General features: G+C 43.8%; 1 protein-coding gene across 1 annotated transcript in view; it reads right to left on the minus strand.

The window, feature by feature from the left end:
• The window catches only part of LOC134490030 (uncharacterized), a 37795-nt gene extending 21845 nt beyond the window's left edge, over positions 1-15950 (minus strand). The window contains exons 1-7 of the mRNA XM_063292913.1: positions 15807-15950; positions 14573-14815; positions 6288-6450; positions 4341-4487; positions 3596-3756; positions 2773-2949; positions 1058-1193 (exon numbers count right to left, since the gene is read on the minus strand). Of these exons, the coding sequence (XP_063148983.1) occupies positions 1058-1193; positions 2773-2949; positions 3596-3756; positions 4341-4487; positions 6288-6450; positions 14573-14815; positions 15807-15950 (1171 nt within the window). The remainder of the gene's footprint in view (positions 1-1057; positions 1194-2772; positions 2950-3595; positions 3757-4340; positions 4488-6287; positions 6451-14572; positions 14816-15806) is intronic.
• Between the last annotated feature and the right edge of the window lie 731 nt (positions 15951-16681).

The raw sequence follows: 16681 nt of genomic DNA on the forward strand, positions 1-16681 counted from the left end.
AAGTGGCCACGTTTTGAAGTTTTACTGTACCAGGTCACATTCTCCAAAGCACCACACTTTTCAAAAGAAGTTACACGAGCAGAGAAATTGAGGAGTCAGAGCAGCGATGGCCACTGGGAAGGGAATTCTTCTCTGCCCAGGCTACAGAAATCCAAGACCATCACTTTTCCCTTACACTTTCTATTAAGTGGGACAAGCTAGTCAATTTCAGGGCTTCCACATTTCTCCAAAATGTTTATTGACCTATGGACCTATCAACCACTAGATGACAGCAGAGAATTAGAGTTTTCCCCTCTCTTAGGGAAAAAGGCTGCCACGGAGTGGTCTTCTGGATTTGTACAGTCGGATGAAGCCACTGGCTAACTTCCTGGAATGTGCAGCTTGAGGCTATATCTGCATGAGTTTACATTCCACAATAGAATGCACTTTTTAAAAGTAACATTCCATGAGAAGAACTAGAGTTAGGGCTCCCCGATGACCTGTGACTACTCAGAAGGAATTTCCTCACTCTATAGTAAAGAAGCTCAAGAGCAGAGTCTTTCCAGTTATGTGCATTATGCCAGGAATGGGCTAGTCAATGTAAAAGCTTTGCATCAGCTGATGGACCAACAAAACTGTTTATAAAATGGTGGGGGAACCTCCTGGCACCCCAGCCAAAATGGCACTGCAAAACAGATGCTGAGCCCAGGAACAGGAAATATGAAGGAGGTTCCATAAGTGACCGACCAAGACAGTTCTAGCTGAGTAGACATCTGTCCTCAGCTGTGTCCCCTCAAGCTTCCCCCATGCACCACAGATTGTCTGAATGGGAAGACATATTTGGATTTCCCAGAAAAATGTCATTTTTCATGCTGGAACCCCTTGAACCAGCTTAAGGCTAACTTAGCAATGGGCGGTCAACAGGACAGAGGTGCCATTGTAAGGACACGTCCTTAGCAAAAGATAAGTGGGTAACTGCCAACTTGCAGTTTTTCTTTGCAGTGTATCTGGGAATCCCTGTTTGAGGATTATCACAGAATATAAACAAATATTTAAGAAAGGTTATCACTCCCTATACCTTGGACTTGTGGGAACCTGGCCAGAAGGATAAGGCCATATGAGACGGCATTGGTTGTGCTATCTGTCCCAGCAATGAAGAGCTCAAACACAGTCATCACCAAGTCTTCCACAGAGATAATGGAAAAATTTTCTTCCTGGAAGGTAAGGCAGAAATAAAATAAAGAGGCAGAAGTTTAGAATGTGTAGCCTCATCATCATGTCATTCAGACATCCACCTACTTCTTCTCAGCTTTACTGTTCTCCGGTTCTAGGGTAGGCAGGGTATAGTCCTACATATTTTATATATTAATTTGAATATCCTGTTGAACTTCATACGTGTTTGGGTCAGATGGATCTGTGTTTAAATGGAAGGGAAACAGCTGAGATCCAAATGAAACAAATGGCTTCTTCTTCTGTCCTGCATCATCCGCTCTTCCCCAGAATCCTACCAGTAACTCAGCCATTGTAATGCAGAATCTCCCTCTATCTTCTCTTCATGGAATAGGGCACCCATCTCCATCTCACTAGGGGAGCTTTTGCAATCTGGCTCTGAAGCTTTACGTTCCGTTCACCAGCTCTCTTCTCCGATAGCCCTTCCACAATCCTTTTAAGCTCTGGCCAAGCAACAGCCATGGAGGCTTTGCTTCCCTTAAGGCTCAAAGGCTTTACTGCCTGATGACTCCATTGCATCCAGATTGATGTTGCACTGAACATTTTGCTGGGCACAATCTAGCAATCTGGCACACCGTTGTGCTCTTTCAGATGGTGCCAAGTAGCCTAATACATGAATCACAGATGGGTATTTTCCCTGTGTTGGGACTAGAACTTCCTTAGCCTGGTGGAGGGACACAGGAAGTTTTTCCAGGGACATCCTTACAAGGACAGGGACATTTTTAACCCCTTCCTCCTTTTTCAAGAGGAGAAAAAGGAGTAAGAATCCTCTGATAGAAACACTGCTCCTATTTCCACATTTTAAAGAAGCCCCTGCAATAGTTCCAGAATCATACTACTGATATTTGGCGCCTGTTTTTTTCTGTGTGATTTTACTGTTGGTGGATTGGAGGGTTGCAGGGTTGAAATAGGAGCTCCCAGTCCCACCCTAATCTTGACACAAAGCAAAACAAAACAAAACAAAACACAGCATCCAAAACTGGCCATTCTGCCACCAAGCAGCCCCTGAGATCTTTTTCAAAGGTTGCCACTGAATTATAGTTGATGTGAAAAGGACTAAATGGATGGGTAATCATGTTCACTCTATTCAATTCATTTTAAGGGAATTCAATCGTATTCAGTTCTTGTCCTGGCCCCAGTCATTTTAGGGAGCACATCGACAGCCCATTCCCTTCAGGACCCTTAGCCCAAAATGAGGTAACAGCCATCTGCTCTACAGCTTTACCCATTAGCAAACGGGCTTTGCCAACCCACGGCATGATGCAGACATGAGCTACGGTGCCTCCTTTTAGTGCTGATAGTGACAGCACAGGCAGATGCATACGGTAGAACAGTTCCTTAAGGGGGGAGTGTGTTTCTTTACAAGGGCCACTAGTCTCAGGAGGCTGCAGATTTTGTTGTAGTATTTGTGGCAGAGTGGGGAGACACCAGTCCTCTGGCTTTCTGCTGTCTCAGCAATACATGCTGCTTGCCCCCATGGGCATCCCCAGGAAAGGGGGCACAGGCACGTAACTGAAACCCTCTCCCTTTTGTAGTTGGGTGCCAAATATCCTTGCAATCTACCTTTTCTAACTGAAGAAGGAAGCAATCAATGAAGCCCCCAGGATTCTGTGGATCCAGGTTCTTCTTGTGAGAGTCCACTTTGTTCCTAATGAAGTTACACACCTTGCTGCAGTCAGAGAAGATTTTCTTATGAGGTCCGGGAAGGAAGTTCATGATACTTGGCAAAGAGTTGTATACCTGAAACATGGTGATAGTGCAAGTTAGCCATTGCCAGTTCATCTCTTTCGCTCTGCCTCAGGAGCTGCACAAAAAAGCTGGTTTCCCTTTAAAGTGCCCTCTTATTTCTATCTTTTTAAAAAAATAAACAGTATGGAAGAGCAAATACAGACTTTCCCCTGTATTCTGCAGTGCCTGCTGACCAAATGAATATAAAATATAAGCTCATGGATACCAAGTTTATTTCGTTATGATTTTTTCCTCTTTCAATACGTCTCCTCAGTTGCTACTATGGGAAATAGTAGAATGAAAGCTGAGTAGTTATGGAGGGCTTAAAAAGCAATTATTTATGAGTGCCACTGCGACATGGGCAGTAGTTAGAGCTGAGAGTATTTAGCTCAGACGAAGAAGGGCTGAAGCTTTATGCATCTGCAATAACTCAGGAAAGAATCACTGATAAGTAGCAACATATGACCCAACCAGGAGCAAGAGGAACAGTCACTTAGACAAGAGATGCAGCGTTAGTCTCACAAACACACCTTCTGGAAGGCCACGTTAAAAAGCCTCCCATTTTTGTATGTTGAAGGGGACGTTCAGCATAACTAAACCCCCTTCCTCTTAAACAAAGAGAAAACCCAGGTGGTAGAAGCACATAAAACTGACACACCATTCCAGGAACACTCAGAAAGAAATCTACGAATGCCTTCAAGATTTCCAATAGCTCAGTGAAGTTTTTATCTTCGTAAGAGAATCGATTCCCAAAGATGATAGAGCACATCACATTAGAAACAGCAGCTGTGATGGCTGGAATGATATCACAGGGCTGACCTACAACAGCAAAAAGAAAGGAGAGAGATTTTGCATCCCCGAATCCTTTTCCTTAGTGACTTTGTGAATTTTCTTTATACTGCATTCGATTTGGAATGTGCACACAGGTGGAACCTTCATGGTTCAAAGGGTATCTGCTTGGAAACTTTTCCATTGTGCAGCTTGATTCTAGGAAATCATGGCATGGTCATAATCTGTGCATCTCTGAAACACAGTGAAAATGCAGATGGGCTGTTTTTCAGGAACTTCTCAACCTAGTGAACAGACTCTGGGACTCTAGGGATTCAAAACACAGCATGTACTATCCAGGCAGGCTTCAGTCTACTTTTTAATTGTAATGAGCTGCCTTCACTAGCATAACCAGAAAGTATTAATTCAATAACCAGAGTATTAATTCAACAAAAAACAAGTATTTGTTTTGGAACTTAAAAATAAACAGACAAACCAGCCACCGCACAGTGTTGTGGTTGTGAGGCAAGCAGGAGCAACCATTATGCACACTGCCTTGAGTTGTACACACAAACACAGGAGATAATTCTATCAATAAATAAAACCGAGCCCATGCTCCTGCAACGTGAGGCCACCTTCAAAGGTTGCTATCTTATCCACCAAATAGCGAGCCTCTTCTGACATCCGCTCAGCCATCGACTTCTTTCCCATTCCAAAGTTCCGTAGCGTGGAAAGAGTAAAGCGACGCAGGGTCTTCCATTTGACCTCTTCACTAACAAACCCTGAAGGGGTAGAAGTTGGCAGTAACAGACATCAGGCGCTGGAGCGTGTTTTTTAAAGAAAAAAAAAAAGCAAGTTGCCCAATATTCTCCCCCACCCCCAAAGCATCTACCCTTCTCAAATGCAAAAATAAATATGCATGTCTTCTTCCAAAGTCATTGGTAGTTTGGCAAAAGGAAAAGAAACTCAATTTGCTCATGGGTTTGCACTCTTCTTCTTGAGATTATATCTTTGTTAAAGTTACAAAGTGTTTTTCTATCTATCATGCACATTTTAAAAGGATAGAAGAGCTTTCATTTTTCTCAATATTCCTATTCACCTGCTTCACAGCAGCATACGTAAACAGAAGCCATACTTGAAAGACAAAACTGTGATTTTCCACTGCTTCACTGTTTCCTGAAATTCGACATCTTCAGTTCTGCAACTTGACAGTAACCTGATGACAACATCCTGGACAAATAACAGCTTCTAAACTATCTTCATAAACAACCCCAGATACTATACATATTGTACAATCTCCAGCTTGGGAGATGGTGCCACAAGTGACAAAATCTCGGTCTGACTTCTCCAACTGGATTACTTGGTAAGGTTTGAAAAGGCCTCCTGATTGCATTACCTACCTTCAAACTATTAAACTTAAAAGGTTTGAGTCTAACTTGCAAGGCTGTGCACAGCTTTGAAAGAGTGCTTCAATTCAACAAAATTTCAATCAATTCACCCCCTCAGCGTAGATTTGCAGATTTACAAGATGAACATTCTAACCAACAAATAGTGTCTGATGGTTTCAAAGTGTTTTGTAGCCTTTTGAAAGGCCTTGGAGATGTGATAGCTTCACGACTGCTCAGTGTTGCAGCTTTGGTGTTGAAATAAACCCTAAAAATGGTAAAGGGCAGATCCTTCCTTCCTTCCTCCCTCCCCTTCCCTTCCCTTCCCTCCACTGCCCTTCCCTTCCCTTCCTTCCTCCCTTCCTTCCAAAAAGCTCTCTGCGCAGTTTATAATAAAACACACTAAAAGGTACAAGTTGAATTAAAACAAATACAAACTGATTGGAAGTAAATTCTGTCAAGGCATCTAGCTGAAACTTGATAGAGTTCATGTCCTCTAAAAGATCTATCATCCCTGCTCTTTTGAGTATCTTCTACCAAAAATTAAAGCAGATTCAGGTATTTTGCAATTTCCTCATGATAGCTGATGAACACTTTTTCCAAATCTAATTTTGAAATGTCTTGAATCAGATCAGACTGCCCGTGAATCTCACATCACTGACTCTAATCAAATCATGTCTATAAAATTTCTTCTAAAGACAAATATGGCTGGCATTATCTAAGGGATTTTAAAGTATTTTGCTAGATGTTTCCTTTGGTTTCTGACTGAAAGTTTTTCACTGTTTAAATTCTGGATTTGGCCGTGTTTTAAATAGTTCACTTTTGAATTTTGCTAAAACAGGACTGAGGAGACTCCAGTTCTGAAATCTGTTGTTTCTGAGGGAATATTGAACACAGGGTATAATTTCCCCAAAGCATCTAACTGACTGCCCTACTATTTGGACCCCGTGCCAACCTGCTGAATATGGAGTACGTTACTTCAATGCCCTGCTCTTTCTTGTTTCGATACCTTCCCCTTAACCAGAGTTTTAACTGAACAGCTTTTCAAGTACTCCAAGAGGGTTAGCTATTTTATTTTGTATTCCTTAAAAAAATATTGGCCACCATCACTTGCCTGGAAAAGTTCGTGCTGTTTTCTTTCCTCTAGGAATTAGAAACTACATCTCAAATCAAAGTGAAAATAACCTGGGCACTCACCATAGCCCTTGGTTATTTGATCAACGATAGGTACAGAAGGTCGTCCACCAAATTCTTCACTATGAATTACCAGGGCATCTTTCACTGCCTCATATCCACAAAGCACAATCATCGGCTTTGGTCCTAGCCAGATAGTGAAAACTGGACCATACTTCTTACTGAGCTGAGGAAGAAATCCATCAAAGGTGTGAATCAGTAGGATTTGAGATCTCATTCTTGGATATCTGATTCAATTAATGACCCAAAGATCCCTTAATATGTATCACTTAACTTTTAAAAGGTGATTACCCATGTAAGAGCTAAACAGATAGAATACCTCCCAGTCCAACTTAAATGATTTGAAAGTACTGTGTTAATTTTTATGGCCATTAGTGTTAGGTAAATCCTTTGGATCAACTTTTCCCAGCCTGATTTCTTTTAACTTGAATTTTAACTTACTACAGTCAAGAATTGTGTTAGTTGGTGGCTAAGAATTATGGTAGCTGGTCCAAAATGCATGGTACAAAAAATGGTGCAGAATAAATTGACTATGATCAAAAGAAACAGATTCATGTTAAAACTGACTTCGCTTTCACATTAGAGCTTCATTCTGGGTTCTCCATTAAATGCCACAAGTGTGGCATTCATACATCAGGCTACAACATGCATTGCTTAATCATGGTTTATTTATTTATTTATTTATTTATTAAATTGAGATACCACCCAACTCCCAATAACTCTGGGCAATTCACAAGTAAATAAAAAAAGAAAAAAAAGAAAAACATACAGTAACAGGCAAGAATAAAAGATGTCAAAGACGGGAAAAAATTAAAGGGACAGGAATGAAAAAGAAATGGAACTACACCACCACAAGGGGGCTTCAATCCTTGGCAAAGGCCCTTTGAAATGCCAAGAAGGTGGGGGCTATCTCAAGGGGAATATACAATATACATTCGTAAACACAACTCTTACTAATTTCACACATATACTGTATTTCTTCATTTACAACCAAATTTCATAGCTGTTTTAAAGTGAGATATTTGAAGTAAAAAGGTAATCCTGGTTTTCAGTGAACAGAACAATGACAAACAAAAATAATCTGAAAAAAACTAACGTGGTAATCTATGCATCTACAGTACTTCACTTGGAATCACTCTCAGCTCATCACATATAAAATTGCAGATTTGTGAATGTAAGACTGAAAAGCTAAAGCAGATGCAAACTGAGATAAACTAGGTTGAGCCCAGAAAAATGTTTTTCAGACATGGTACTAATGTTATGCATCAGTATCTGTATGAAAATGAGACTGGCCCCTTCTGTGATGGTCTTCTAGAAACTGGTGAACCCCAAGTTTTTCCCAAGAATCATTGAAAACTGTCTTTCACTACTGCATGAAACTATTTTTGATATTATTAATTATTATTATTTCAATGAGTTTTGCATTACATTATCTGCTGAGCATCAACTTGTTGCACTGTTTTGGGGGCTTATATATTGTGGATGTTTTATTTTTTATTATGTGGTCTCTTACTGCTCTAAGCTGTGAGAGTCTGGAAGGATTTGTCAGCTATACTATTTTGTAGTTAGTAGAGAGCAGAGCATAGTGTTAGAGATAGTAGCAACAGCAGCAGCAACAGGTTTGAACAGTGTGGGAGCAGGCTGCACTCTTGCAGATTGTAAAAGGTTGTTTGGGAAAATGTTGTCACTGCCTTGCACCATCTGGGAAGATCAAAGGCAAAGTAACACTAGGTAGAGTCATTAAGAACTGGCAGCCATGGCAACGAGGAAGGAGGGGGAAGGAAAGGATTTTATTCAATTGCTTTCAGCAGGAAGCCTCAGTTGTGACTTTACTGCAGAGCTGGCCAATTCTTTTATTAAAGAATCCTCATATACCAGATGGCAAATTCTCTGGAAGATCTCCCTGATCAGAAGGATCGCCCCACAGAGGCTTTATTGGGGGCTTGTTCAAGTCCTCAGGAAGGTCTCCTAACCAAACTATTGGAGGTGGAGGCCCAATCGCAGAGAGTAATAGAGAGTGGGGGAGAGCACTTAGGGGCCATACCAAAGAGCTTCAGCATCCTACAGGAACCCCCACCCTGAGATCCCCTAGAATGCAAGAGTCCAGGAGCACGAGACCTTCTAATGATGCTGCAAATGATGTATGAGTACTCAGCTGCAGAGGCGGCGGAACCTCCTCAATCCACAAAATTTGGTGAGCTGGACCCCCACACAACCCATTATATGAGCATGCAGGAGAGGAGAGGCCATTACTGAGACAAAGGGATGGGGGAACAGGTGGAGAAGGTGGAGCAGGTGAACTCCATAAATGCGCAGCTGTCCCAGCTGCAGGGAGCAATGGATCACAGGGCCCAGCCAGCAATGGGGGAGCAGGTGAATCAGCAGCCATGAGGCAGTGGAGGTCCCCAAAGGGAGGGAGAGCCAACAAGCAAGCAGAGACCAGGAGGTCCATGGGCTGGTCAACCATTGCACCGACCTCCCAGGCAGCCAGCCCAACAAGGCTGAGCCTAGGATGGAGAAGGGATGAAGTGTTTGGGGGTCAAGAGTTGAGTGTGAACTTTGACAGCAATCCCAAACACCTGGCCCACTTCCTTAACCATGTGAGAAGCTTCTCACAGAGTTAAGGAAGTGAGAGAGCTTGAGGACTCGTTCCCCTCAGAGGAAGCTAAGGTGAATTATGTGTCCAAATGCCTGGAAGGCAAAGTGGCGGAGTAGGTAGTGGAATTGGACCATGCAGAGGCCCCGGAGCTGGAGTGTTTTGATGAATTTATGTACATGCTGAGAGACAGGTTTGAAGACCCGTTACTGAAACTAAAGGCCAAGTCTGGCCTCCACCAGATCAGACAAGGAAGTAGGTCAGTTTCAGAGTATGCCCTGGAGTTTAGGAGACTTGCCAGTAAGTTGAGTGACTGGCCGGAGTCTCTGAAGATAGAACATTTCAAAGCTGGGTTGAAACCCAAAATCCTGGAATGGTCCCTAGCCAGGGGGAGCCTGCCAATGCTACAAGACTGGATCTGCCTAGCTGGAGAAGTAGAGGATGTACGCCTCAAAATCAAGCAGCAGCACTGCTTCTATGGGTCTGTAAGGCACCCTGCCCCCACCAGCCCTCCGGCTGTGAAGAAGGGAGCCAGCAGGTCTGGGGAGGAGGAAAGGGAGCACCGAAGAAAGAAGGGCTTGTGCTTTACGTGCAGCAAAGAGGGGCACCAAGCCATCAACTGCCCCCAGACGGCAGCCCCAATGAAGACTAAGCCAGAAGGCGGTAGTACGGAGATGCCGGGCTGTAAACTGAAAATGTCAGCAGCTGCTGCAATAGAGAGAAGGAGCAGCGAGCCCAGCTCTGAACCTGGGGGCTCCACAGACGATGAGTACCAACCAGTGGGAAACGAAGGGAGCCTGTCCTGAGTGGTGCTGAAGGACAGGCGTGGAACCCTGAACGTGAGGATTCAATGGTAAGTGGGGATTGTCCCACGATGTTGGTAGGAGTGCAGCTAGAGACATTGAAAAGTGGCAAGGGGGCAGACTTGACAGGGTTACTGGACTTGGGCTGCACCTGAATCCTAATGCACACTGCAATAGCGACTGGACTGAGATTTAAGGTGGGGAGGCTGAAAGATCCAATCATTTTCACCCAGTTAGACAGGTCAGATATGAAGGGAGGCCTGGTGGAGTATTACACCAAACAAATGAAGATGCAGGTGGGGACCCACGAAGAGGTCCTGAGGTTCATTGTAGCCCCAATTGCTAGCCAAGCCATAATTCTGGGCCTGGGGTGGCTGAGAGATAGAAACCCAAAGGTGGACTGGAGATTGGGCCAGATGGTGTTTCACGATGGGATTTATCCAGGCATGACCCTGACTGAGTCCAGCCCCAAAACACAGATAGCGGGAACACTAAACGAGGTGGAGCCCAAGGCATCAATGGAAGAGGATTGCAGCATCCCACCGCAGTATCATGATTTGAGTAAAGTATTCAGGGAAGCCAAATCAGACCAGCTGCCTCCTCATAGGAAATCAGATTGTGCCATAGAATTAATCCCCAGGGCAGAATTACCAAAGACAAAGCTGTACCTGAAGACCACCAAAGAATGCAAAGTGCTGTGCAAATTCATTGACAAAATTCTAGCACGGGAGTTTGTTCGTCCCATGTTGTCATCCATGGCTGCCCCTGTCCTATTTAGGACCAAGGAGGATGGGTCACTAAGACTGTGTACCAACTACTGTGGCATAAACACAGTCTACATTTCCAACACGTATCCTCTCCCTTTGATGAAGGACATGCTAGCCCACCTTTCAAAGGGGAAGATTTTCACAAAACTAGACTTGAGGAAGGCATACTTCCAAGTATGCATCAGGGAGGGGGATGAATGGAAAATGGCATTCAACTGTCAACTAGGCTTCTCTGAGTGGCTCATGATGCCCTTTGGATTTCAGGGGCCCCCAGGAGTCCTCATGAACCTGATAAATGAAGTTCATGATTTCTTGTATTGAGGGGTATTACCTAGGTTACCGGGTCTCCAGTAAGGGGATTGAGATGGATCCCGCAAAGGTTTGGGATGTGGTAGCTTGGGAGGCCCCTAGAACCAGGAGACAACTCCAGAGCTTTCTAGGGTTCACTAACTTCTACCAGCAATTCATCTCAAACTTTGTGCAAATAGCCCTGCCTCTCACTGACTTGCTGAAAACAAAAGGGAAGGGAGACCCAAAAGTGGTGAGAAAGCTGGGAGTGGTGCTGAAATGGACAGCAGAGTGCCAGGATGCCTTCAGCCGTTTGAAAGCACTATTCACATCTGAACCAGCCTCAAAGCACCCAGACCCAGCACGACCCCTGATTGTCCAAGCAGTCACATCTGACGTGGCTATAGGTGCCATTTTGCTGCAAAGGGATGAAGAAGGGAAATTATGCCCATGAGCTTACATTTCCCAGAAATTCACCAATGCAAAGAGGTGCTAGCATGTCTGGGAAAACAAGGCTTTTGCTGTGAAATGGGCACTGGCGAAACGGAGACACTTACTGGAAGAGGCCCCTCACCCATTTGAAGTGTGGACTGATCATAAGAATCTAGAAGCCCTGAAAATCCCAAGAAAATTGAATCCCAAGCAAATCAGGTGGGCACATTTTTTTTAGTAGATTCAACTTCATGCTGAAGTATCTACTGGGGGGAAGAACTTCCTGGCTGATGCATTGTCTAGACTGCTTTAACTTGACAGCCAAAGAGAGGAGGTGGTCAACTCAGTCATTTCCCCTTCTCAATTTAGCATGGCAGTAACCACTAGAAGTCAAAAGGCTAATGTGACCCCAAAAGTGGAGGGGAATTTGCAAAGTGAATTACAACATGCCGTGCAACAAGATGAATGGCTGAAGGAAAACAAAACCTTCCTGATAGAGAAGGAGGGACTATGGTCAAAGGGAGGAAGACTTTGCATTCCTGAGGAATTACAAAAGAAAATCCTCGAGTGGTGCCACAATTCTAAGATTGCTGGCCATTTCGGGTTCATGAAAACTTTACATTTGGTGAGGCAACAGTTTTGGTGTCCAGCTCTACGCAAGGATGTTGAAGATTATGTAACCAGTTGTCCCACATGCACAGTGGCAAAAAGAGCTTGGGGCAAGCCTAAGGGACTGTTACAAAATGTGGCAAGCCCTACAGGGCCATGGAAGCAGATCACCATGGATTTTATAGCTGAACTACCTGAAAGTAAAAAGAAGGCAGTAATCTGGATAGTAACAGATATATTCTCCAAACAAACTCATTTCATCCCTTATGCAGGGGTGCCCACAGCTGGGCAGCTAGCCAAGATGTTTATTCACCATATATACTGCTTACATGGGGCCCCCGAAAGGGTCATCAGTGACAAAGGCATCCAGTTCACCACAAAATTCTGGAAGCAGTTCCTTAAGCATATAGGGGTGGAGCAAGGCTTAAGCTCCTCGCACCATCTGCAGACCAACGGGTCGTCTGAACTACACAACCAGGTAATGGAGTAGTACTTGAGATGTCACATAAGCTACCAACAGAACAACTGGGTGAATCTGCTTCCATTCACAGAAGTAGCATACAACGTGATCCACCAAAGCACAGGTTTTACACCATTCCAGGTAGCGAATAGGCAGGACTTTGCGGCCATTCCCAAATTGCCAAGAGAGCAAACAAAAATCCTGGTGCTAGATGAGAGGATAAAACAAATCACAGATAGCTGGCCAGTAATTGAGAAGACATTGGAAGAAGCAAAAGTGGATTATAAAAAATATGCAGACTGTAAACGTCCACCAAAATGGCCAATGAAAGTAGGGGGGAAAGTTTATCTGTCCACTAAGTACTTAAAGTCTACCCAGCCTTCAAAGAAGCTAGGACCTAAATATATAGGTCCATTCCCAATTTCTAAGATTATCAATGAGGTGACCATGCAACTGCAGCTGCCAAAGAACTTAAGAAATGTTCACCCTGTTTTCCACTGCAGCCTTCTGAAGCTGGTTCGAGAATTGTTGCACTGGCATCCAGAACCACCTTCCCCTGCACCTACAATGATCGAGGAAGAGCAGCATTTTGAAGTTCAAGCCGAACTAGATATACAAAGACACCGTGGAGTGCTACAGTACCTGATCCAATTGAAGCATTTCCCTCCTACACACACTGAGTGGGTGGACAGTGAAGATGTGCATGCTCCACAATTGGTGAAGCAGTTCCATGAGAAGTATTCAGAAAAGCCCAGATGAAAAGAACTCTATTGCCTTGTTTTTATATTGTGATTATTAAGGGGAGGGGAGTACAGGTACTGTTTATGTAGGGGAGTTATCATTAAGGGGGGTGGTATGTCAGAACCGGAGCATCCAGAGGAAATAGCTGATGGCATCTGGATGCATCCTCCTGACATGGGTTTTGTAGTTAGTTAGTAGAGAGCAGAGCATAGTGTTAGAGATAGTAGCAACAGCAGCAGCAACAGGTTTGAACAGTGTGGGAGCAGGCTGCACTCTTGCAGATTGTAAAAGGTTGTTGGTAGAAATGTTATCATCACCTGGCACCATCTGGGAAGATCAAAGGCAAAGTAAAACTAGGCAGAGTCATTAAGAACTGGCAGCCATGGCAATGACGAAGGAGGGGGAAGGAAAGGGTTTTATTCAATTGCTTTCAGCAGGAAGCTTCAGTTGTGACTTTAATACAGAGCTGGCCAATTCTCCTTATTAAAGAATCTTCATATATCCTGATGACGTGTACCCTGGATTACTGATATAAGGGTGCAAGGGCCATGTTCCTCGCATATACACATTTAATAAATGAATATATACATAAGCATTACTTCCCAAATAGGGCATTCAAAGAAAGGGGAAAGAGCATGTCATATTATCCACACTTTTATTCATCATGGTTTGTTGAATAAGCTACAGCTGTCTAGGTGCAGGCATCTCATGAAGCCAGAAACTATGGTTTTTAATCCATGTTATCTGGATTCACCCAAAGCCACATACAAGCCATCTACTGGCAAACCACATGACAGTTTATAGCACAATGTGTGAATCCAACTTTTGTGTGTTTATCTCAAAAGGATGTAAAAACATAAATAAAAATCAGCCATTCTATTTTAATGGCTTCTGAAAATTCTTCCCAGATTATCAATTGACTTTGAGAATGGAACAAAAGACTGAAATATAGCTTAATCTCAACAATGCTAATGGGAAGGAACATTTGGCACAAGTTGACTATTATTGTTTTATTATATAGTATTTATTTTGTCCAGTACAACATACTAATCTTCTTACTCATGCCACTTAGTCTCTGAGAAAATATGTTTGTAGTTAAACCTGTAACCCAGTTAATGAGCCAGACAGAAATGGAGCAGAGTGCCATGGGTGGTGCTGGAAAGAACCCCAACATTTGAAATATCTGCTTTAGCATATACTCTAAAAATATGGGAAACTGGTAATATCCCAAAAGGTTCTTGAATCTCTCACCCTGTGGTGGAATGTCTCACTGAGGAGGGGGATGATAAGATGTAGATCAGAGTGGGGGGGGGGGAGAAGAGAGCGCATTCCAGACTGATAAGCATTCTTACAATCTGCACTCCTTGGAGAGTGGGGAGGGGCCGAGGAAGAAAATTAGACTAGCCCTGCCCTAGATTTCCTAAGAGGATTGTTCCCTTTAGCTCAGTTAAGGAACCTTTAGTCTGGCAAGATTCTGTGTATGGTAGAGAACAATGAAAGAACTAGAGTTTGCATCTGACTCAGCGTGGTCCTCTTCGCTGATTACCCTGACACACCCACTAAGAAAGGAAACCTGTCAAAGACTGTCTTACCTTTTGGTAGGTTTTATACAAAGGCACAGCATCCTTTTGCAGGAGATTCCCCAGAAAAAGCCAGGGCCTGGGTCCAGGAGGGAGCTGGCATCTTGCTTGGTGAAACCTGAAGGCCAAGACCGTGAGCAGAAAGAGAAGCAAGAGTATTGCTGCCCCAGGCACCAGCTCCACCTGCATTTTCCTTCTTCGTGCCTGACCAAGTGGAAGAGCTGGGATTTTGGGGTTGGAAGAAAGCTGCAAAGTCTGAGACACACAGAATTACAGAGGTGAAGTCAACATGACTGTTTCTCTAGCTTTCTCCCTTCCACTCCCCAAGTTGTCTTTCATCGTTTGTTGCCATGCCTGCAGGTTATCAGTTGTTCAAGAACATGAAACGCTATCTTTAAGTATTTGTTTTGATCCCATAAACAAACTTAGAGGAACCGAAGAAGTACTCTACTGACAGGCTTCTAACTAAACAAAGGTGATTTAATTAATCCAATTTTCTAGGTTGAAAGAGGCATCTTCTAATTGTGGGCAGACTTAGTCAGAATGTCCGATGCAGTTAGATGGGGTTAGAGCAAGTATGAGGGAGATGGCATTGGAGAGCCATGTTCTGGGCAAGCAGCTGCACTTGATGCTTGATACTTTTCCACAAGAAGAAAAAGTATGGTGGCAAGTGGCTTCCCAACTGCTGACAGGTCAGCCGACAAAAGGAAGGAGTGGGTGAACGGATGGGTCTGTTTTAGTATGCCCCCAAATGAGGTCACCTTCTGCTCTCATCGTCTGCAGCATCAGCTGGGCAGACAGTGCAGAGATAAGAGCAGGAACAGCAGCCTAGCACTTTCCAAAGGTTTGGACTTCAGTTCTAAGACTGCACAGCTAGCCTAGTCAGCAACCAGAGACTGTGAGAGTTGCAGTTCAGACACTGATGGCATGTTAGATTCGTTACCAACCCCTAGTTTACAATACTGAATTACGGATGGCAAGACCACGGTCTCTGCTGCTCTTTGATGCACAGTGCAGTAGGGTTTGCTCTCCTTCAAGTTTGCTACCTTTCAAGGCTGCCACAAAGATAATGCAGGGCAGGGGAAGATTGATAGTTGTAATTAAAAAAACAAAGAATCAAATCCCTGGAGCAATAATGGAAACAAGAGTTAACAGGGATGGCGAGAGTCCTGAAGGGACGTTTCACTTTGATGAGGGTCCATGGGAGGCATCCCTCTGAAGCTGCTGCACAAAGCAAGGAACCCACCCGCTGCTCAGAGTAAAGCAAGGCTGCAGCTTTGGGTTTTCTCTGGGAGTTTTTTGTCTGCTTCTGTGCAGGCCTCTTCCGGTTACTGAAACTGCTGGATGAAGGTCCAGAAGCAACAGGGAGCACCTCACTGAGGCAAATCATGTCACATCTGTTCTATGACCATGAAATTTGGCTGTTTTTCATTGGCTGAAGCAAAATCCAGCCATGCCACATAGGCCTAGAGGGTTGCACAACAGCCACAGAATCCAGTCCAGAGCAATACACCATAGATTCCCCTCAAAGTAACCCATGGACAATATAACAATAGGGAAATTTATATTTCTGTGGTTATTAACTTAGGTTTCTCCTTTCCTAATTCACAAGCACTGGGCATATTTCTCCAGTTAGCAAGCTGCCAGAACTATAGCAAACCAACCAAAGCAATACAACCTTCGCATTTAAATGCCATGCGTTTACCAATTTTTGGTAAACAACAGAGAAACATAATTTTGCATTTACAATATGGAATACAAAATCTCAGTAACATTATTGACAACACTTGTGGAGCGATCACGATGCACATACCTCTCAGCAATCTACTTGATGCTCATCCTCCACAGCAGTAGCCCCAAATGGCTTCCCTTTGCACGAACCTCTGGTTTTATAACTGCTCTCTCCTCCCTAATCCCCCCTCTTCCCCTTTGTCCCAGCCAATAGCAGCAGGAGTGGAACTGCAGCTTATTGGCTCAAGCATCAGAAATAATGCAGCTCAGTTCAGCCCTACTTTATCTGAGCTCAAACCCCTGGAACCCCTGTTTTGTTCTGAGCTCATAATGTTTTGAGCTCAAAGCTTTTGTGCACTTCCAACTAATTCTTAATTTTGCATGTGTCTC

The sequence above is a fragment of the Candoia aspera genome, chromosome 2 (assembly GCF_035149785.1).
Source record: "Candoia aspera isolate rCanAsp1 chromosome 2, rCanAsp1.hap2, whole genome shotgun sequence".
Lineage (NCBI taxonomy): Eukaryota > Metazoa > Chordata > Lepidosauria > Squamata > Boidae > Candoia > Candoia aspera.